This window comes from Dysidea avara, chromosome 13 (assembly GCF_963678975.1).
Source record: "Dysidea avara chromosome 13, odDysAvar1.4, whole genome shotgun sequence".
Classification (NCBI taxonomy): domain Eukaryota; kingdom Metazoa; phylum Porifera; class Demospongiae; order Dictyoceratida; family Dysideidae; genus Dysidea; species Dysidea avara.
In genome coordinates, this window is record NC_089284.1 from 10,161,898 (window position 1) to 10,186,488 (window position 24,591).

The following is a 24,591-nucleotide window of genomic DNA, read 5'->3' on the forward strand; positions in this document are numbered from 1 at the left end:
GGGCGTAGCCAGCCAATATTTGATGGTTGGGCATAACATCAACTTAACTACACGCACAAGAAACATGCTCACTTTCATGCGAGACATTATCAAAGAAAAATATGAAAAGTGTATGTACACAAGGCCTAGCTACCTATGCTATAGTGTAAATAAATGCTGCTTGCTTGCATGCATGCAACATTTACTAGCTATGCTATTCTATTAAACTTGTAGGGCAGGCATCCACCGACGATCGTCGTAGTCGAGCATCACGTGACATCAAACTGCTGAACCTACGAGAACCAACAATGTAAACATTTCATCACATATTTACTACAATCAACTGGCAGTATAGCTTACAGACCAACCACTATGTAATGCTTTTCAAGTAAACGCCACATGGCCCCGAATGAAGGCCAGGGGCGCTATAATGAGTCTCGTCACAAATATCAGCATGTCAAGAAAGTAACTTTAGTCCTCTTGTTTTTTCAACTTCTGGAGGCATGGGTACCTCCACCACTGTGGCTTACAAGCGCCTGGCCTTCCTCCTATCTTGTAAGTGGAAATCACCTTACTGTAGGGTGATGAGCTGGCTTCGCTGCCGTCTTGGCTTCTCTTTATTGCACTCTGCCATCATGTGCATAAGGGGTTCTCGCTCCTCCTCTGGTCATCCCTTTAAGGGTCATGTTCCAGCATCAGTTGACCTTGCACTGGGGGAGGGGCATCTTGGGGCCGTTTAAGCCCCATTTCCTTTTTTTCCTATTCTATGTTCTGTTTCAGCAGCTCTGTAGGTGTAGGAATAGGCTAAACCCATTTTATAGAACATCTTAGTGTAGAATTTTCTGTCCTAATACACTGAAATGGCTGATAATGCTGGAAGCAAGAAGAGAAAAGCTGGACTTGATGATTCACCAGATAAGTGCCACTATGTGTTAAATAAGCAATTAGATGTATGTGGGAAATGTAACAAGAAATGTGAGGAAGATGACGATGCCATACAATGTGATTTATGTCGTATGTGGGTACATGCTAATTGTGATAATGTTTCTCAAGAACAGTACAAAGCAATTAACACTCTATCTGAAATCAGCAACTGTGTGTACTACTGCAATATTAATGATTGTCTAACTCGTCTCAAAAGTATCATTAATGATTGGATGATCCACCAGGCTGGGCTACCCCAACCAGATCTAACTGTCTCAACCTTATCAGCAGATCTTGAGCAACTGGCTTCAGCACACTGCAAAATCGAAAAGGCTGTGTCCGATTTGTCTAATAAAATAGAAACCTTGCAGTTGCAGGAGACAAAGCTGGTTGACCAAATCCAAACAACGTCAAATGCCCTTGATAGACATACAGTCAATCCTACTCAACAAGTGCCTGATCGCAAATCCAATGTTGTTTTGTATGGTATCGATGAATGCTCTTCAAGAACATCTAGACACGAAAGACAACAGAATGATGTTAAAGCCGTTTTAGAAACCCTTAGTAGTATAAAGGTTCAGATAAACCCTGATCACATAATCAACTGTTTTCGTCTTGGGAAATTCAAACAGAATCAATCTAGGCCACGGCCCATCTTAATTAAACTCCAACGTACCATGGACGTAAATACAATTTTAGCAAACAAAAGTTCCTTACCTTCCCCATTGATTATCAAACCTGATATGTCACGACTCACCACAAGAAAGAGCAATAGAGTCAGTTTTACTAAAGGAAAGATGGTCCCTAATCAAGGCTGGTCATAACCGTAAACAAATCAAACTTAGCAACAATCGTATTTTTGTCAACAACCAACTTCATGGAGAGGTTATTAATGCAGTTTTTAAATACTCTTCATCTACAGCTTCGAATTCGTCAGCTCAACCAATGGACATAACACACACGAAACAACCGCGCTCACAGGAGCAGACTTCCTGATGACTGCTCAGCTACAAGTAGTTACAATGCTTCAAATTTCCAAAATCCCAATCATACTAAACTAAAAATCTTGAGTCTAAATTGTTGTAGTTTACGCAGTTCCAGAAAAAGAGCTCATTTCCAAGCCTTAATTGATGAACACAACCCTCATATTATTTGTGGCTGTGAATCACATCTTGATAGCTCTTATTACAACGCTGAAATTTTTCCTCCTACATATACTGTATTAAGAAAGGATCGAGTAGAGGGTGCTGGAGGTGTATTCTTATGCATTAAGGAAGGCCTAGATGTATCTGAAGAACCTGAATTGGATGTAAATGCTGAAATCATTTGGGCAAAAGTGACTCCTTCTAAAAGGGCCCCTATTTATGTTTGCTCATTTTATCGTCCACCAGACCTGTCCATTGACCCCATACTGCAATTGGGATTATCTTTGAATACTCTTACACGTAGGTTTACTGAACTACCTAATATAATAGTAATGGGTGATTTCAACCTTCCAGGTATTAATTGGTTAGATGGAAGTGGTCAGGTTACCTCTAATCCTAGCTATGGAGTAGAACTAAATAATGTATTTCTTGATCAAATTAATGATATTGGCCTTAATCAATTTGTCAATACTCCGACTAGAAACAACAACATACTTGATCTTGTACTTTCTACCTCATCTACCATTTTGGACTTAACTACTGCACCAGGAATGTCGGATCATGAGGCCGTTGTCTTCCATCATAATATAGATAACACAAATATTAATACTAAATCTGAACACAAAGTTGCTTTATACCACCGAGCTAATCTTGAGAATATTAAAAGAGACCTACTTGAATTTCAAACTTATTTTCTTGGGAATGATCCTTACTGTAAAACTGTCGAACAAAACTGGACTGATCTAAAAGGTGTAATCAATGACAGTGTTGCAAAGCACGTGCCATACAAAACTATACGTTCCAACTCCAAATTACCATGGATAAACAGAGAAATAAAGAGGGATATGAAGAGACGCAAACAATTATACAACATAGCTAAAAGAACAAAATCTAGTAATGACTGGAATGCCTATCGCAAGATTAAAAACTCTATAAATAGCAAGATTAAAGTAGCACACAATAATTATTTTAATAGAATGTTTGACAACTCATTTAATGGAAATCGTAGACAATTTTGGAAGTATATTAGAGCAAAACGTAAGGACTACCATAATATCTCCACCCTAATTGTAGATGGTGAATCTATCTCAGATACAAAGAGTAAAGCCAATGCATTAAACAACTATTTTGAGTCAGTCTTCACTAAAGAAAACTTATCTAATATCCCTTCCATGAATGGTTGCAACAACCCTGTGAATGCTCTGCCTACTATGCCAAGTATTACATTTTCAGTGGCTGGTATCCAACATCAATTATCCCTATTAGATACCAACAAAGCCAGTGGGCCAGACAACATTCATCCATATATCTTGAAGAATTGTGCAAACGAAATATCTCCTATACTGCAAGTTATATTCACTCAATCACTAGACACAGGTATACTACCTTCTGATTGGCTCATGGCCAATATATGTCCAGTTTTCAAGAAAGGAAACCGTACTAGTACCGCAAACTACCGACCAATATCATTGACTTCTGTATGCTCCAAAACTATGGAACATATTATATATCATTCCATAATGAATCATTTAAACTCAAATAGCATTCTCATTGATACCCAACACGGCTTCAGATCCCAGCACTCTTGTGTTACCCAACTTATTTCACTGATAGAAGACTTGTCACATGCTCTAGACCAACAGAAACAAACCGATGTCATTCTCCTTGACTTTGCTAAAGCGTTTGATAGTGTCCCACATCAAAGACTATTAGTTAAATTAAGACACTATGGTATCAACGATCACATCTGTCAGTGGGTCAATACTTGGCTGACCAGAAGGTCACAGCAAGTAGCTTTGGACGGTACTTTTTCTGACTCGATAGCTGTTCACTCAGGAGTCCCTCAAGGGACGGTCCTCGGCCCTTTGATGTTTCTTCTATACATTAATGATATAACAGAACATGTAAATTCGTCACTACGGTTATTTGCTGATGACTGTTTACTTTACAGAATTATCACCACCAAGGAGGATGCCATTCAACTTCAGCATGATCTTGATCAACTACACGAATGGGCAACTAAGTGGCAATTAAGATTCAATGTAACCAAATGTACTATTATGCGGTTTACCAGATCATTATCACCAATCATTTTCAACTACAAGCTAAACAATCACAACTTGGGTACATCAAACCAACACTCCTACCTTGGTGTTATATTGGACAACAAACTATCATGGTCTCCACATATTAGTAATATAGCTGCTAAGGCCAATAGAACATTAAACTTCTTGAAACGCAACCTGAGTTGCTGCTCGTCTAACATCAAAGCAACAGCCTACCTTACGATAGTACGACCGTCAATGGAATATGCTGCAGTCATCTGGGACCCATATCACCATAACAATATTCAACAGCTAGAGAAAGTACAGCGTAGGGCAGCTAGATGGGTCCTAAATGATTTCAATCGATTCAGCTCAGTCACAGCTATGTTACAGCATCTTTCTTGGCCAAGCCTTCAGCTGAGACGTAAAATATCCAGATTACAAGCACTTTTTAAAATTATACATCAAGATTATTCACTGTCAATTCCTCCTCATTTTATTTCAATGACAAGATCCACCAGAATATATCACCCACATCGTTTTATTCTACCAAATTCATCTACCTATTCATACCAACAGAGCTTTTTCTCCAGATCAATTAAGGATTGGAACAACTTACCATCTTCCATCATTGAGAGCAACAATATTGACTCTTTTTCAGCGGAACTGCAAACATTGTATGGAACTCAATAACTGTAATCTTTGTAACTACGTAGCTAAATTCATTTTATGATTGCTTTTTTTCCTGAGCATATCAGCTGTGCTGTCTGCTCAGTAACAATAAAAAAAAAAAAAAAAAAAAAAGAGTAGAGTGTGGTGGATGGGAGTGCCAACTTGGGCCGGTTCTTCTTTCTTTAAAAAAAAAAATAATAGAAAGCTTCGTCCCAGACTTATAGTAGTCAATGTACAGTTTGAATGAATCTGGTGTAAACCACTACTCGGTTAGACAAATTGTGCACGTGACACTTTATAATGACTTGACCTTTTCTCCATTTCCATATGCCATTATTGCTATCTAGAAGAGTACGTTTACCCGTTTTCTTTCATCAGCAGTAAGTTAGGCTATACGGTACTTTCCTTATCAAAAAAATATGCTTGACAAGTCCACTGAAACGAAATCTTTTGCTGCCAGCACCATCCACACTGAATCCTACTGACGATTATCACTCACTGTGACTTAGAGATACAGTACCTTGTACAGTACCACGACTATAGTGTATAGTGTACCACGCTTCGACTCCGGGCTATTTTAAATTTCGAATTTAAATCGCGCCAAAGAACGTGGCACGTGCGTCTACATGAAGTGTAATTATTGGGGTTTTCCAAGGGATTTTCCGCGTAATGGATCACGTGATACACCATTTATCTCTATCCCTAGCTTCTTCGAATCATGGCTCAACAAATGAGGTACATTTTTACGCTTTACAGTATTAAAAAGGGTTGTTTTGTGTGCTGCTGTGAATCCTCGCGTGAATTTTAAACTGGCTACTTGTGATGGTTGGGCAAAAGTTTGTGATGGTTGGGCAAGAAACTGTGATGGTTGGGCAAATGCCCGCCCATGCCCACCCTTGGCTACGCCACTGAATGTTCATCAGATTCCTACCAAAGTTGGTACAGAGATCCGCCTTAATAAGCCCTTTAAGTGTGCCAAATTGCAGCCCTATCCGAGCACGCATTCGTGTTTTATGGCGGATTTTACGAAGTGTGCGAAATGAAGAAGTAGAAGAAAAAAAAAACACGAAGAAATTGAAACAAAATTTTGTTCGCTCGTATCTCGGAAATGGCTGGAGCGATTTTCTTCAAATTTGGTGTGTAGACTCCCCTAGCTGGCCGGCACCTCTCTAGCAAATGTGGTTCCAATCGGATAAGGGATCACAGAGCTACATAGGTGTGAAAATTGCGTTTTCTTTCTTCCTGTTAATATACTCACGGGTGGCACGCCGGCTTCTTGGGCCGCACGACACACTACCGTGTGTCTTGATAGGTAGCTATGGGCTAGCTTGTTTATAACTGATAGTTAATTGCTTAGTAATTGCAATAGGATATTGTAGAATACACTATGTGTCTTGGTACAATAAATCAAATGCATTTTGCTTTTTTGGTTGAAAAACAATTTGCTTGCCAAAACTTATATATAAAATAATTACACAATTTTTTTTGCATAGCCAATACTAAGTTTCCAAGCATTAGCTAACTGTGTGACTTACTGCCTTTATAATTAATCCTGTAGCGATTGGCTAGCTTTCATGATCAACCAAGACACATGTGTACAACAAGCATCAAGAATGCATGTAGTTAAATTTTAGTATCACGCACTGTAGCTATACCAGTGCTGTAAAATATTGTAGAGTAGCGTAAAAATATTAGTGTAAATCAAATTTTTACATGTTTTATATACATGAATTATAGCTACGGTGCATGCATAAGATTTCTCATTGTGTATGTATACAGTTATAGCTATAACTATAAAAGACTAACAGCAGCTCAGGTAAAACTTTCAGAAAGCTATGCAGTACGTATCAAACATTGGGCCAATTAAGCAGTACTTATTTAAGTATAATATTATATTACTTTCCAGTGTACTTATAAATTATGAGCAATTGAAAGTAGTTTTAAGTATATACTTTAAAAACATTGTGTACTTTGTATATAGCTACATAATAATGTCAGAATTTATATATTCTACTGCATGGGCATGCAATAAGTTTGGTTTCTGGGTTTCCCACATTGCATTATATAACCATGTAATGTAGCCAGAATAATGCCACTGGTAAACACTGTGAAAAAAGAGGGATATAAGATGGTATTTCCAGTGGCTTATTGAATACAAAAAAGCTTGGTATAACCTGTGTTATACTAGCAATCTCTTGTAAGACTTCAGTTAAAGTGTTAAATATACTGAAACCATATATGTGATGGTATAGTGTGGACATTATATTAAATATAAGCTATTTAAGGTAATGTGGTAAATAAACTGAAACCATATATACAACAGTATAGTATGGATTATACTAAAGTATAAAATTTGTATAATACAGGATTTATATTAAGGCTTATTTGTATTCAATAAGCCACTGGAAATACCATCTTATATCCCACTTTTGCACAGTGAAAATTATGCTCTACAGGCTGTTTTCTTAAGAAAGCATTATACTACTAAGTTCTAACACACTTATTTGTACATATATAATATTATAATAAATAGCTGTTGATTTAGTGATAATTATATAGCATAGTGATTTGTCTGAATATACGTTTCAACCAATTTAATAATATTGTATATTACAATAAAATTACAGATGAAACATTTGAACAAGTTAAGTAGCTAATGTATACCCAACACAATATTATAGTTATTCTGTGCTTAAGCTTTATAAAATACAATAGCTATAATAAAGTGATTATAGTGAAATGTGGTACAGCACAAAGTACTTGTACACTACTGCCAGAATGTCTTGTACTTCTCCCTTGCAATTGGTTTTAGCTGGAGTACTTGTATAATTCAAAAGTTCCTTTTATTTGCATAGCCCCATGTCTGAACAAGTCTAAGAGTTTTTATTTACTGGAAACTCTCTAACCTTTTTCTCCAGCCTCACAACACAGTTGCATCATTTCAACTAGTAAGGTTACCTACACACTGAGTTCCTTCCTCACACACACACACAACTGAACATCTTGTGGGATGTAGCACCCATAGGTAGTCAATACTTACATAATTAAACATGTAGTCACACTGAGGATGCTAAGAAGGTGATACGTGTTCCTTGAGGATTTCCCTGCAAACATATGATCCATGCATCAGAACACACACAGAGTGGTGGTGGTTACCATTTTAAAAGCTTTGAGAAAGCATTGTTTGATGAAAGCATGCAGTCACTGTAAAAGATGAAGTGTGTCCTGCACTCCATGCTGAATGTCACAATATAGACACCAATATGCCAATTGGTGTGTATATTGTGATACAATGGTGTGCAGGACACACTGTATTTTTTCAGTGTTTGTTTAGTGCATCATCACATGTCTATAATCTGTTTAAAAGACAGACAAGTATAACCGATCATTTATACACATGCAATAGTTATAACTGTATCAAAAGTCACTAACGTATTCTTTCATGTGGTGTATCTATATGCAGCTTCTAAACACACTGAATCTAGAAATTGTGTATATGCATGTATTCAATGTACACGTCTGAGACTAAAATTTCAGTTAGTAGTTATAAGTGTCACTTTAAGTCCACACTACACCCAACTGTTCAATCACTTGTTGTATTGATGGTCTCTTGTTGGGATCAACATTAGTACAACTGGTAATGAGGGGCATATAGTGAGGCCAACTTGACTGAATAGACATCAAGAGAACATCAATACTCCTTGTTGGCATCTCTCTGGTTAACATCTCAATCAGCAATACTCCATAACTGTAGATATCTATCTTCACTGTTTGGTGATGAGCAGAATCTCTGTGTGTTACTTCTGGGGCAGCATATATGATAGCACCAGGACCAAGGGTTTGTGCAATGTGCGCAAACTGAGCAGAGCCAAGATCAGATAGTTTAGCTACCCATTCATTACCATCAACTTTCAGTAGTACATTAGGAGCACTGACATCACGATGAATAAGGGGGTGTGGCTGAATACTGTGCAAGTATAGTAAACCTTGAGCTATATCCATACTGATTGGATGGATTTGGCTAGGTGTGGCTCTTCTGTCAGCCAAAGCATCTCGCAAATTTGTGTCCATTATTTCAGTGAGAATGATGGCTGGATGATCAGGGACTGCTCCAATAAACTCTAGCAGATTACGATGACGACATCGGGCAGATATTCGAATTTCTCTCTCAAACTGATCTTTGTTGTAATGAGAAGCTATGCCTCTGTGGAGACACTTCGCAGCTACTCTGCGTCCTCTGTAGGTGGCTACAGTAACATAACCCCATCCTCCAGTTCCTAGGATGGTGTTACTAAGATGTATTTCATCTCGTGACACTACCCACAGTCGTTCTACTGCTTGAACAGCAACTTCAAGTGTCTCCATTCTCTGGATAAGACCAGCAATGACTGTGTTCTCCAAATAGTGACATTTAGCTTGCAGTGCTTGGGAGGTCTCCCTTTCTGTTTGTAGCTCTTGCTGTACTTGCTGCAGCTCCTCTTGGAGTACTGCACTTTGTTGTTTCTCTGTGGCAAGGTGTTCTTGTAGTTCAATAACATTGCCAGGTTCTTGTGCCTGCATTTCAAGCTCTTGTAGTTGATAATGGAACATTTCAGCCTGTACCTCCATTTGCTCTTGCTGTTTTTGTAACTGACTTTCTTGTGATTGCAATTTACTCTCCTGCGTTTGCAGCATTTGACTCTGCTTATTCTGGATCTCATCTGATTTTTCAGCTAACTCAGTTATCAGCTCACACAAGTGGAAAGGCATATCTACGTATAAAGTATTGAAAGTTGTGAATAATATAATATTGAGTCCATATAGTAACTGGAAATAAATGACTAGTACGCATGCATGGTCATGCCATGTGTCCTTTCTGTTGACTAACTATATACATAAGAGAACTTCCCTTATCTGACACCTTCTGCAGTGTATGTGCAGGTCACCTCAGGACAGCCCAAACTATGGAAATTCCTCCTATAGTTTCCATTATGTTTATTTTTACCTTGCAACAATAAGTGACAATAATTCTAAGAGGTTGTTTTTAAGCTTGACATAAATAACTACCACTCCTGGGAAAAGGACACAAGTGGTGCCCATTGTAATACCATTGATCAAGAGGAACAGAGTGGCAAACTACAGAAGAATATTATGTGAAAGTCTGCAATGAGGATCTTTTACAAACGGGAAAACCAGCAGTAAAGGTAAGTAGGTGAAAGCCAATACTCATAAAGTAGCAGTGGTTGATATTATTATTACTCCCACTATAGTAGGGCATGTGGTGAATATTTGAAGGAAGCATGGCATACAGTGATTGTGTCAAGTGATAATTAAACTCAGAACACTAAACTGTTGAATAAAAAATTCTAAACTATTTCAGCACTTATGAAATTGACCTCACCTTTGTGTTCTCTTACTATCACATGGATTTCAGACTTCATTACAATATTGTACTCAGATAGTGTATGTCCACCATCTAATCGCTGTCCCCGAAAGATCAACATTTGCTTATCAGGTGGTATATCATTTTCATCTTTAATTTTGGCCTTCACATCTTGTATTGTATCTGATGGTTTTACCCATAAGCTGATGGTTTTTCCAATCAGTGTTTTAACAAATATCTGTATACCCACTGTAATGTGTGTGCCATAAGAAAAATCATTATTACATGTTGTATACATTTATACAAAAAAAAATCTGTAGCATACAACAGGAAATATTGGCAGAAGGAAAAGTTGACAAATCTTCATTTCATCAGTGCTGATGAATTAAATATCACAAAAAAAATTTTTTGAAGGTGCTAATCTAGGTTCAATGAAATAAATGTTTACAAATTTATTCCATTCGTCAAATTCATCAACCTTTTCTTTCGTCAAAATTTTTTTAGTGAAGCACAGTATGGTGCAGAAAATGGTGTGGTCTTAAAAGATATTTTACTCACATTAGACCTGTCTCCTGTAATTTATAATCATTTTAATCTAAGGTGGCAATAAAGCAATGATGTGCACAAGAAGCCATAGCAAATATATATGACGTAACATACCATACTATACTATATTATACTACGCAATTAGTGGTAAATCAGGCGGGGGCTAATTAGGTGCTACACCATAATAAACTTACCAACTGTAAAAGCAGCTATGCATGAGTAACAGGTGAGTTGTTAGCAAAAACAACAAGCAGCTGCTGTTACACAGTTCAGGTGGAATGTAACTCATGCACCTTAACAACAAATTAACAACCTTGACAACCTGAAAACAAGCACCAGACTCCATTACAGCCTGTTACAAACATGGTATTTTCTTTGTAGATATGGGTTGAACAGCCACGAAATTTTGTATGAATGGTAAGCAATAGTGTCTGAATAATTCTGGTATCAGTATATCATATATCCATTCTATGGCTTCTTTGCTTGGTGTAAACAGTGGAACAAGGCTCTCATCTGCATGCAAATGCCATATTTTTCGACTTGTAAATCGCTTTCACTTATTGATATGTAGAATGATTCTTGTAATAGTACGCTTTCATCATGTGAAGTATTGGAGCTAAAATTTGAGGTTATTGAGAGATAACACATCTTCTGTGGTCCACTAAATACCACCGATTTCTTGCTTTGAGAGCAGTTCTACGCTTTATACTCTCTATGAATGATAGGTTCCTGTATGTGTAGTTTATTTGTATGCAAAATTAAGTACTAGCTTTTAATATGTCTTAAAATTGAGACCATGTTGAGACACGGCAGATTGTTGTCAAGAATGCGCGTGATTGCTTTAACGCCACCTTAACTGCTAAACATATCCTGTAATGCAAGCGTGTTGAATTATAGCTAGTTTAGTAGGAAACATTTTCTGATTTAGTCACCAACAATGGAGTGCATTCGCTACAAGAAAACAAACAGCTATTGCAATAAGAAATAACTTAACTCAATACAACTTAAACACTTTGTCATTATAACACAGCACAACATTGTTAGAAACTATGACTGCAGCAGACAATTATGGAGAATTGTGTTTATATTCAAAGCAGGGATCCACTCTAAAGGAATGTTTGAGCATAATAATGCCTAACCAATACTGTTAAGTCATCATAAAGGGAAAAGAGGCTGGATTTCAATAGAGATTTTAGCATGAAAATGCTAACTCTGTGCAAACACCTTGCTTTAGATGAATTATTGTGGTTTTTTCTATCATATATGGAACCAACCATAATTTCACACCATGCCTTCAACAGTTAAGGTACATACTGTAGGCAGACTGAATGCACAAACACCTCACACTATGTAGGGCTGTGAGCACATGTATAACTAAGCAAACAGTTACACATGTGTTATGCTTGGCAGTATTTAGTGTCGGGAACAGCTGTCCACTGTAAATGATTTGTTCGTTAACATATCAAAAAAGGCTATTGGAAATTGTCACATTTGAAAATTTTTACAAAGCACTAAATAGTAACCTTAATTCTTATGAAGTACGCATTAAAACAGCCTAAAAACTATTTCATGTCCTTTTTGTAGCTTAATTTAGCTTGGTCCCACCGATCAGTTAATTAATCTTGCCAACAGCCACTGTTTCTTGCCCAATAGAAAATACATGTATTTGCATGATATAAAAATAAGGCAAAGGTGTGCCCATTAGAATCCATAATTTGCCCGACAAACCATACATAAAAACAAAGCCCTTGAATTTCTTTATACAGTGGCATCTGAACTTTTGTTGTAACACTTTCATAGCGGCAGTTACTAACAATCGACTCCACCACAGTGTGTGCTCCATTCAATTTTCCATAGGAGAAATTCATTACCTCAGTATGCAAACTTCAAAAGTGTGCTGGGTTGCCCTTACCCAAATTCACTAAACTTGGTCTCATTCGATGTGTTGAATTGTACTGATTAAGAATACACCCGAACTAATGGCCTAACTGGCCATTCTACAAAGATACATCACAAAACATACAAAAAACAGGGTTTTTTTCACAGTATAAATTTGTACCTGGATGCGTAAATTTGCTGTACAAGGCTCTCTCCTCTCTTTTACATTGGCCACTATACAAAATCTTGCAATTACTCGATGCACAATGTATCAAGGATTCTGATAAATACAATCCCATCTCTATCAAATGAAGCATGCAGAAGTCATGATGCGTTGTTTGAAAGACGGTGTTATTTGCATAATTTTTAATCCATAAAAATTTTAATGTACAGTAAATGCGTCAAAGTTTTTGATATGGCCATAGTACAGTGAAACCTCTCTAACCTGACACCTACGTATAATCTGACACTATCTGCAGCACTAATAAGACTTTTTTACATGCATTATTACTACTTTCATAATGATATCCAACATTCTCACTAATCTGACATAACTTTTGGTAACAATGAACACTAGATCATAAAGGATTTACTGCATCCCATACAGAGAGTAAATCAGTAAATGCCCATAGCATTCTATACTGTCCATTTGCATGGACACACTTGGATATAATTGTTCGTTGTATGATTGGTTAGCATTGTAACAACAAAACGGTAGCCATGCATGCACTTTAATGCTTTTGTGTAGCGTAGCGTTTTAGTATAACAAAAAACCCTTACACTTTCCAGCCTTGTTTGTGGTGTGTAGTGTGGCTTAGTCATTGCAAAGTGGTCTCAAGATAATTGTTCGTATATCAGTATGTTGTTGTATTTAGTTTCAGCAGTGATATCAGGTTCCACCAACATTAGTAGACTCTCCATGATATGATATGTGTTGGTATATCAGTACAGACTACTATCATGTTTGTCAAGACAAGAGGAGTTTGTTCTTTTAAGGAGATGCAAAATATTAACAAATGTTTACTCCACAAGTTTAATTATCATTTTTATTCTAATGGTTTTCACCTTAGCCACGGTGGTAGACAGGATGCACAAGGTACAACTTACCCAATAACAAATTCACTTGTTTAAGGAGAACATAATGAACTATGTATGACTACATGCATTGTAATAATTATGACTGATCGATAAATACCTATGTGGTTCTATTTTCCTTATAATTGCTTATAAATATAATTGCAGTATAATCAATCTCTGAAATATCTGATTACAATTGTAAAATTAAGCCAACTTTTTGAAACCTTAAACCTGAGTAAGATAAACAGATTAGCAGTAGCACTATTCAGTGGCGAGTTCAGAAGCAGCTATGAAGTGTACAAGAGCACAACATAAATAACCAGCAATTTTTATGAGCCATTAAACCCATTAGCATGAACATGCATTAAAAATAATTGTGGGTGCCAGATTGTTTGGAGAGGCCACACCACCACGGGCAACCAAGCAATGCCATGAGCTTTTCAGGTCTGTCTTGAGCGTATGACTATAGTAGTGAAAATTAAACTTAATAGCCCTGTTTAGTTCCTCCAATCTACATAGCTGCAATTCAGTGTATTAGACTGATATCTCATCGGGTTCAAAATAAATTTTCTCGCTATTGCATTGGCATAGTTTTCTTGCATTGCGGTATGTCATGAATTCTTTTATTAAAAACAGGCATTAATACAAATTGCAGATGTTTTATTGCAAGAATTTCACTTATTGCACTAATTGTGTTCTTGTGGGATTCTTGTAGATCAGGTCATAATTCTACAATATAAAAGCATAAAAGTGTGTCTGATGCTGTCTGTCATGTAAGCAATGTTACTAACCTTTCAGTTCCAGGATTGATTCTTTCTGGATATTGTAATCAGCTAAAGTAGGTCCCTCATCCAGTTCTTTTCTGTTAAAGAACAGCCACTGTTGATCAGGCGGTACACCTTCCATTTCTTGAATTCTATCCTTTACATTTTCTATTGTATCTGAGTGATACACCCCAACAGATTTGGTCTGTCCACATGGTAATTTGACATATATTACCAAACCTGAAAAGGTGGCATTTGTGACTCCCATTATTACTATATCTATACTAAACAAGTTTGCAGTAAAATGCAACTTTCTTTATACTATGGCATTCAATACACTGTAGCCTTTGAGTGAAGGCACATATGTAGGAATTTGTAATAAAAATTTTCAAGCACTTTATTTTGAGCATGAATAATATGTACATACGTAGGTAGGCAAATATACAAAAAGTATTTCATCAAAGAAGGAAAAAAAGCAGGAATTTAATCTTGGAGCTTCAGGATAAAAGTTAGGGATTAAATGTCCACTATTTGAGCTTGCACACTGACAGTTGAAGCTTTCTTCATGCTCATGTCAGTACACTTGCGTTCAGCCTCAGTAACATTTTGTTGTTGCTCTTATATAGGATATCCACAAATTGAAATTCACATAACCCAATATAAACAAACTTGTGATTTCCTGCATTTGCAGGTGAGTCACCTAAGTGGAACATAATAGTTGAAACATGGGCATTTGTGATTTGCTTGACACATATGCACTTGCACTTGGGCCTATGACTCTTATACATATACATTAGACACATCACTTGTGCAAATGTTACAACTATTACATATGTAAACTTATAGCTACTATTGGTTCATTAGTGGAGCTTGCAGATACAATATACACTCAATTGGTACAGATAGATTAACAATGGACTGTCTGTCGGTTTTTACTGCAGTCACTCATTAATAATGACTCTGTTGTATGTGCTTTATTACTGATACTCAATATGGTACAACTTGCTATTGCATGGTAAGTCTTGTATATTGAATAACTGACCTGGTTCTAGTCTTAATATTAAATGAAATGTTGATTTATTCTGTACATGATAATCAGACATAGTGTATCCATCTTCTAGCTGTTTTTGTGCAAAAATCAGTCTTTGTTTACGAGGTGGTACATTTAGTTTATCTTGAATTTTGGCCTTAACATCTTCTGTTTTATCTGAATAGTGCACCTCCAAAGTAAGGTTCTTTCCAGTCAGCGTTTTGACAAATATTTCCATACCTGTATGTAATATGTGCATATAATGCTATCAATCATATTGGAATAGTACTTTTAAACCTAAGCAATTTGTCATAAGCACATGATCAACTGGTACCAAAAAATTGTTGAAAGTTAAAGTTGATGAAAGAAAAATAGTAGAGTAGCTAAGCAAAAATATCATTCACGGTTTGATAAAGCACAAAATGTGGTAAAACATTTGCTTGATTTATACCATTTCAAATTAGAAATGAATGTCTTTCAAAATGCCAAACATGCCACTCACAAAAATCAGACAAACCAATAGAAAATGCACATGGAAGCCATATAAAACATACACAATAGGTGTATACTAAAGGTTTGCATTTTTACTGACAAGCAAAGGATTTATCAGATCCAGAATATTTTGTCATTTTTGTCTTTGTTTGCAATAATCAATATTTAATAACCATTAAAAAGTCAGATCCAGAAGGTGATCAAGGAAGTGTCCATCCAGGGTAGTAGTAATTATTTTTATAATTTATAGAAGCATCTTTATGAAACCATACTGTATGGCCTAAATATTTCGAGGGGCAAGGTTAAGCAAAATAATAAAAATATTTTTTTTCCTACAGATTTGCAAACAAACCCAAAAATGCATATAATACGGTATACACCTTGTGTGTGCAAAATGTAATCTCTATTAAACTGAGTTTATACTACCTAATCCAAAACAGCCAAGCTGTAAAAGCGGCACAAAATCCACCTGAATTGTCGTTATTAACATCTTTACCGTTAACCTACCATCACAGCCATTTCTTGGCTGCCACCTTGGATTTCACTTCTTTTTTCACCATAGCATTTCTGAGGGCCACACTATTTTTTTACAGCTTGGCTGTTTTGGATTAGATTTCACTTCTTTTTGTATACCCCAAAGCCGACCTACGTATGGCCGGCTTTAGGGCTTTTTAACCTATCATTTTTTTCTTTACCACAGAAAGAAAAAAAGATGAAGCAGGGTGATTTCTTTGTAGCTGAACTCTCTACAAGGTGATCCTTCTAGTTGATCTCTCTACCGGATGACTTGTTTGTAGCTGAACTTTCTACAGGGTGATTTGTTTGTAGCTGAACTCTCTACAAGGTAACTTCTTCTAGCTGATCTTTCTACAGGACGATTTGTTTGCAGCTGAACTCTGCACATGGTAGTTTCTTTGTAGCTGAACTCTCTACAATGTAACTTCTTCTAGCTGAACTCTCTACAGGGTGACTTGTTTCTAGCTGAACTCTCTACAGGTGATTTGTTTGCAGCTGAACCCTTTTACATGGTGGTTTCTTTGTAGCTGAACTCTCTACAAGGTGACTTCTTCTAGCTGATCTCTCTACAAGATGACTTGTTTCTAACTGAACTCTCTACAGGGTGATCTGTTCATAGCGGAACTTTCTACTGGGTGATTTGTTTGTAGCTGAACTCTCTACATGATGGTTTCTTTGTAACTGAACTCTCTACAAGGTAATTTCTTCTAGCTGATCTCTCTACAGGGCAATTTGTTTGTAGCTGAACTCTCTACATGATGGTTTCTTTGTAGCTGAACTCTCTATTAGGTACCTTCTTCTAGCTGATCTGACTACAGGGTGACTTGTTTGTAGTTGAATTCCCTACAGAATAACTTGCAATGTAATATAATTGAGTAAATTATAAACGCAGCTGAATGCTCTATTAGGGTGACTGTTCTATTAGAGTATCTCGATCTTGCAATTGCTACACGTAGTTGCCTTTCGAATCATAACTCAGTGGTTTGTAATCTGATTCTTCTGTACTACTGCAAGGACTTTCTATGATGATTATTCCAGCTACATACTGATTTTCAGCTCGTTGCTCTAAGCGGTTTGCCTGGTAGACACGAAAACTAATAGTTTTTTTATTCCTAAAAATCGATCGCGTAATTTTGACACAGGTTGAGTTTTGTGTCATATCTCCATGGTATTTATCCCGATTCCTTTCAAACCACAAAAAGGCACTCTTAGGATGGTTGCTCCATCTACATATCAATTTTCAACTGATTCCTCCAAGGGGTTTACCCTGTAGGCATGACAGACCTTCGACCTTATTTTACGCAAATAATCAGTCATAACTCCGTGAATGTTCATCGGATTTCTACCAAAGTTGGTACTGGGATATGCCTTAATGAGCCCTTTATTTGTGCCAAATTTCAGCCCGATTCGAGCACACATTCATGTTTTATGGCGGATTTTGCGAAGTGTGCGAAATGAAGATGAAGAAGAAACACAAAGAAATTAAAACAAAATTTTGTTCGCTCGTATCTCGGAAATAGCTGGAGCGTTTTTTTTCAAATTTGGTATGTAGACTCCCCTAACTGGCGGGCACTTCTCTAGCAAATTTGGTTCCAATCGGATAAGGGATCACAGAGCTACATAGGTGTGAAAATTGCGTTTTCTTTCTTCCTGTTAATATACTCACGGTGTGGTGCGCCGGCTTCTTGGGCCACACGACACACTACCGTGTGTCTTGATTACACTGTGAAATATTGGTACCTTAAGGCTATGACAAATTAGTTATATGTTTCATGGATGCAAAACTAGAAAATAAAAATAAATCATGTGCTCCTAAATAAGTGCTAAGATGGCTGTAGATTATGATTATACAAGCAGTCATATAAGTGTAGCAGCAAAGTGAAGAGAATATAGTCTCTCTATTTCAGAAAGGCTTTAGCTCCTGCATTTGTGATACTCTAATAGAGCAGTCATATATATACTCTAACAAAATAAAGCAGTCTGAAATTGATTCCAGAATGTCTGTATTTTTCAACCTGCTGAGTTAGAAGAGTAAATAAAACAGTTAATTTCACTGAACTTTTGATTGCACTGATTTATGCCAGCATGCATGCTATCAAAATGGAATCCATTAAAATCAGTCTCAAAAAATGGAATAGCAGAATAAGTGAAAATTATATTCTAATCACTTTACTAATATTCATACCCTCTATAGTATTATTACACTTCTCACCTTGCTGATAATGCAATCGTGAAGTGATAGCAGAACAACGTACACTAGGATAATCCCCAGGACAATCTTTAAATAAGATGTGCACAAAACTATCGAACAATTAAACTGTTTTCAAATACACTTCGCCGCACAGTCCAAACAAAACTATACATTCTTTCTGCTTTAGCCCCAACACAGACTGTTATCATGTGCACAATAGCTTCATTACTTTGGATATTATGTTCTGACCTGATGGTCCCATTTTTGGTAATATCAAATGAAGAGTTGATTCTTTATGAATGTTGTAATCAGACAATGTACATCCATCTTCCATTTGTTTTCCTGCCCATATCAGTTTTTGGTAATCAGGTAGTATACCTTCTATGTCATGAATTCTGCTCTTTACACTTTCTATCGTGTCTGATCCCTTTACTTTAAGTGTGGTAGTTTTTCCAGCTAGAGTTCTCACAAATATTTGAAAGCCTGTATATAATACACAAATTAGAAATGTAAACAAGGTTTAAACTGTGATGAGTTGGGGGAACATACTGCATCACATCACAGTGTGTAAACTTTCACATAGGGATGGGTGGTATTGCTTTTTTGAAGAACGGTACGGTATTAGGAAAAATACCTCGGTATCACTAAATACCTTTATATTGTACACTTTTTAAAAAACTGGGTAAGCTATGATTTACACTTATACCCACATTGTGCTAGTAGTGAAAGTTATCTTTTAAAGGAACAAATGAAATGACAATTGTACCACAAAGTAAGGTTTGAATACCTCAAAAGGTAAATTATTGTGTTTGTCTTGTCCACAATATAAACACATGGTTGTATGGGGCTTGACTTCATGTGTAGCCACCACTAAACCACCAAAAATTTAATTAATATATTAAATTCGGTATTCGGTATTTTTAGAAAGCCACAACGGTACCTGAAAAATACCTTTTTAACTACTAATACCTAAATACCTCCCAACCCTACTTTCAAATTTTATACATATGTAAGTACTACTGCATGTGTGCATGTAAAATACAGCAAAAGGAGAGATTAATACAGCACAAGATGAAACTGAGTGCTATAGAAGTCTCGAGACACCCCAAAGAGCTGTATTTTTGTGTACACAAGCATAGGCAGTGCTCTTATATGGTATTTTCTTAATCATTTCTTCAGAACGTTCATCTCAAGTATTCAAACTCCTTCAGTTCTCTACCAGTATGTAAGTGACCATATAACTTGTTTCTAGCTGTAGAACTAGCAAATAGGATTAGTTTGGGTAAGTGCAATGCACGTGATATAAACTAGCTATTTATCCATGAGTATACTGTTTATAGCTGTGTAGCAGTCGTTAGTATAGCCATGACAGAAGCAGGGATTAAATGTGCACTAGTATAGATGCAGGCCTCCTTTGTTTCACGATTTTTTATGATCACTGTTTTAATGTAAAGTTTTAAGATTTCCTTACACTTGTTTGCGTACTTTTTGTAACATAATTTATGACTGGTGAACCAGCACATACTATATTAAAAGAAACACTGCCCCAGACTTATTAATTGCATAACTGATGCATGCCACAGCTATCAATTACTAAAGAACAAGGCTATACTGCTTTGTTTCCTCCTATTATACAGAACACTGCAAATGAAGGAAGTACAAGAAGTGCCTCCATGCACTATCAATCCACAGACTAAATTACAGATGCTTGTTGTTAAAAGTCAGCCCAAGAAGCTATAACTGGCTACCCACAAATCAACATCTATACAGAGAAATAGCACACAATGAAGAACAAAGGTAAGGCCATGCCTATTGAATCTAATGTTGTACAGGCCAAACGGACTGTCTCTTTTCATAACCTGGAATAATAATGACAATCACATGACATATGTAAGATCATGTATTCCAATGGTGTCAACCTCATGTGTGTGAGTGACAGGCAGCTTTTAAAGTGCACTCAAGAGATTTGTTTCAGTGTAGCAATACATTGTGGTACTGCAGAACACCCTACTATACTTCATGCAAGGTCTTTAGTAGTTGTACCTTTTTGTATGGTAAATTTTACCTTTTATTGATTGAATTTTCTTATTTTCTTTCATACAAATCATTATCAATCTGACCTACTGCAGATTATCTGAGGCTTTGCCCACACAACATAAAAATCCAATAGCTACTGCTTAAGTCCATGATGCATATGTGTACGTATTGTAGCTGCAGTAGTACAAGTTGGGCCTAAGCAACGCCGAACGGTGATTAAATTAAACACATAGTGTTTACCATAGTCAAACTTTGTGGTTGATTACTCAAGTGTAGAGCTTTCTATATGGAGTATTGTGGTACAATTTCATGATCTCTTTGTATCATAAAGAAAATTAGAATTACAGATATATCACCACTATACTTCAGAATTCAGAATATATTTCAGTTCTTACATATTATATTTCAGAATTACAGATAGCACCACTATGTTTCTATGATTGAACAATGGAAGTGCTAGTCAAAATGATTTCATTTCTTGAGATACCATAATCCACAACTGTAAGGAATAATGGAAGCATTTCATTTGCTTTCTATAGCAAAAGCAGAGTTATAGTTGACCAATATCAATCAAAACCTACTGTGGCATAGCTAAAGTTACATGCATTACTATAGTTACCAGGAGTTATCATACAGTACGGTATAGTAATGATTACCACATCCTTATAAAAAAGAGTTGACCAGAAACTAGCTACACAATACCTTCATAGCACCTTGGCAGTATTGGTGTGGCATTACCAAAACCAAAAGTGCCTTCAGTGCAACCCCCAAAACGCATCCAATAAATTGTTTTGAAAGTTTAAAAATTATTTAGTAGAACTTTCTGTCGACCGATTAACATTAGTAACTTACATACTTACTAATGCCTTCAGACAACTGTAACTCAACAATGGTTAAGGCTACAGACTTGATTGTTTACTGTTAGACATTACTTCAGCCCAAAGGGTGCCTTTTGGCGTACCGCAGTATGTACTAAGCATACAACATGGACTTACATACCTTTGTGTCCCCAAGGAATCCATTTGCACTATACATTTTGGCTTTCTGGCCTGTGGCTGTGCTAACTAGCTGTCATGTGTATTGTCCATATTTTCTGTAATGACTGGATTGAATGCTTCTCATATGCTGTTCTGTGTTTGTAACACTGTGTAACAGGCTGAACATAGCTGAAAACGAAGTGTAATGGTCACTTTACTTCTCAGTAATTGATGGTTGAGGTGCACTCAGGTGCAAAATTAGTTTTATGGCATGTCTTAGCACCATTCTTTCTTTTGATGAGGTATGCATACCTGTCTTGTCCAGAAAGTAAGCTGACAGTAAAGAGAAGGTACAAACAGTGGACTGGACCACTGGACTGGACTACTGAACTGATGTTTTTTGATTTTCAATTTCATTTTTACATTCCAGGGTACAGGGATGTATTTGTTGCTGCATTTGAAATGCCTACTTGCTACATTCTGCACCAAATCATCCTATTGTAGACTAATTTTATACATACTGTAGCATGCCCTGTTTCAAATGTGAATGTGTATATATTGATAGCAAATTTTAATACCCATGTTTGATCTCCAAATGTAAGAAATATTGAAGAGAGATACTGATAGATTTGTATGAAAACACAGTGTAAAAGTTTTCAGGGGAGTAGATGTTGAAATAATATACATGTATGAGCTACTGACCCATAATTGAATCTTTCACGAATGCATATACAGTGTACAATAAATTTAGCGGTTGCACTTGTATTGGCTTGGGTGATTGATTGCCCGGCATAAGCTATTAGCCTGCATACATATCAGGCAAAGCCCTCATTCCCATGTTACAACTATTACATGTATTATGTGTTGTATCACTACGTACACATTGGCTTAGTATCACCATACATGTGCATAATTCTTATCTGCAAAATAGAATCATTTGGTAGAGAAGGCATTTTTTAAAAAACAACAATAGGGAAATCGATATAATTGCCATTACCATAGCTAATGCAATACTCTTGGGACATGTCACACTCATGTTCAAACAGTTATGACTAAAACAAGTGTGGAAGAAAGTGTAACAGCCAAAGTGCCTAACAAAAGTGTTGAAAAATGCAATCAAAACCCAAAAAACAACCAGTATAGTCCTGTGTGGTCCAGTCCAGTGTTTGTACTTTCCCGACAGTAAAACATTTCATTTTGGCTTAGTTGATTTTCATTTGATGAAAGTAGTAAACAACCACAGATTTTACCACACTTTACTAACTATATAGTAACCCTGCCACACGTTTCTAGTAATGTCAGACGTCAAAGGAAATATTGCATAAATATATAGAAATATTATGTTAATTTGGGTTACACACAGTTTGTATACCATATGTGCTAATGTCTCAAGCAGTAGTGAATGGTATAGAATTCACAGGTAGTCAAGACTTTGAAGAAGCTGCAAAGAGTTCAGATAAACAGGTCAGCTGAGTTTTTATTATTGTGACAATGATAGTTTGATAAAATGACTGATTGTTCTATTGGCTTCTATATACTAAAAGTATTTACAGCAGGCTTTCAGTTTCATTTAAATCCTACACATATAGAGGTGGTGCTTAGTTCCCCTACAAGCTAGCCAAATAAGGGTGGTGTTCAGTGCCCTATAGTTTCTCCCTTTCTGGCAATAAGCATGGCCTTATTTCAGTTATTTACCAGCCTGCCAAACCTTATTTTCATCAAGTACAATAGAAATGCCAGAGGGGGTTAGTTTAAACCTCACTGCCAGTTTTGTTCTAATGTAACAAGATACTTACCTCTTAATGCCAAATAAACGGTTGAGTACTCCTTGATGTTGTAAAATAACAAAGAGTGGCTATCTTCCAGCTGTCGGGTATTAAACATCAGTATTTGTTGATCAGTTGGTATGCCTTCTTTGCATTGAATTTCAGCCTTTACAGCTGCTATCCTATCTGACGGCTCAACCTCCACAATAGTGATCTTTCCAGTTACTGTTTTGACAAACATCTGATAACCTGTACCTGTAAACATTGAAATATATAGTCTAGTGTTGTTTTAGTAAGCACTTTTAGTTTTAGTTTTAGTAGTCAATTTTGTCAATAATTTTAGTTTTAGCTATAGTAATTTTTCTTAATTCCTTTTAGTTTTTGATTTAGTTATGGTTATATTCTTTGTGTCACTTTAGTTTTAGCTATAATTTTAGTTTAAAATGTGAAAATCTTTTAGTTATGGTTATAGTTTTAGTAACATTTCTAAAAACATTTTAGTCTTAGTTATAGTTTTAGTTGTACATAAGAAAAACAAAAAAATCTTTTAGTTTTAGTAATCTTTTCAAATTCTTTTTAGTTTTAGATTTAGTTTTAGTAAAATATTCTGTTTTATTTTAGTTATAGATTTAGTTTTAGTTATGACACGGATTGCTTTTAGTTATAGTTTTAGTTAACTAATAGATATTTGTCTTACTAAAAGTACTTTTAGTTTTAGTTATAGCTAACTAAACCACCATCAGGTCACAAACTATAGCATATATTGATGTTTGGATGCTACATATATAGCAGTACAGTTTCATTCTGTGCTTTGTTCCACCTGTAGAACATATGTGACCGAATTTGACAAAACAAGGCTTCCGCACACATCCACTTTTATGGCTTTGAAGCACCATAACTCAATGTGGGAGTATGCCATTAGTTTCAAATTTTGACCTGGTATTTTACATTGCTATGGAAGAATTATGTGAAACTTTTAGGACAATAGCTTACTGAGTAGTCAAGTTACAGGTTGTTAAAGTCAGAAAATTGGATGTGTATGGAAGCCTTGTTTTGTCAAATTCGGTCACATATGTGAACTTATACGTGTAGTGGTCTGAGCAACATAGTGTTGTTTATAGTAAAGAGCTTTAGTCTTAGTTTTAGTTATAGTCATAGCTAGTTTCTTCAATAATTTTAGTTTTAGTTTT

The 24,591-nt window shown here is 36.2% G+C and overlaps 2 protein-coding genes across 4 annotated transcripts in view; one reads left to right on the top strand and one right to left on the bottom strand.

Annotated features, from left to right (window-relative positions):
• Positions 1–839: 839 nt before the first annotated feature.
• Positions 840–3,521, top strand: LOC136242221 (uncharacterized). Its single transcript, XM_066033642.1, has 3 exons — positions 840–1,384; positions 1,990–2,998; positions 3,420–3,521. Exons 1-3 carry the CDS (start codon positions 840–842, stop codon positions 3,519–3,521), a joined length of 1,656 nt encoding a protein of 551 aa, XP_065889714.1.
• Positions 3,522–8,104: 4,583 nt separating this feature from the next.
• The window catches only part of LOC136243592 (polyubiquitin-C-like), a 39,209-nt gene continuing 22,722 nt past the window's right edge, over positions 8,105–24,591 (bottom strand). For all 3 annotated transcript variants that reach the window (XM_066035128.1, XM_066035130.1, XM_066035131.1), the window contains 6 exons: positions 23,432–23,656; positions 18,871–19,104; positions 15,435–15,662; positions 14,420–14,632; positions 10,146–10,376; positions 8,105–9,516 (listed from right to left, as the gene is read on the bottom strand). In XM_066035128.1, the coding sequence (XP_065891200.1) occupies positions 8,324–9,516; positions 10,146–10,376; positions 14,420–14,632; positions 15,435–15,662; positions 18,871–19,104; positions 23,432–23,656 (2,324 nt within the window). In that variant the 3' untranslated portion in view covers positions 8,105–8,323. The remainder of the gene's footprint in view (positions 9,517–10,145; positions 10,377–14,419; positions 14,633–15,434; positions 15,663–18,870; positions 19,105–23,431; positions 23,657–24,591) is intronic.

Coding starts and splice junctions, on each gene's coding strand:
- LOC136242221 (XM_066033642.1), top strand. CDS start 840: ATGGCTGATAATGCTGGAAGCAAGAAGAGAAAAGCTGGACTTGATGAT. Junction 1,385..1,989: donor CGCAAATCCAATGTTGTTTT/GTATGGTATCGA, acceptor AAATTGTTGTAG/TTTACGCAGTTCCAGAAAAA. Junction 2,999..3,419: donor CTATAAATAGCAAGATTAAA/GTAGCACACAAT, acceptor CTCAATCACTAG/ACACAGGTATACTACCTTCT.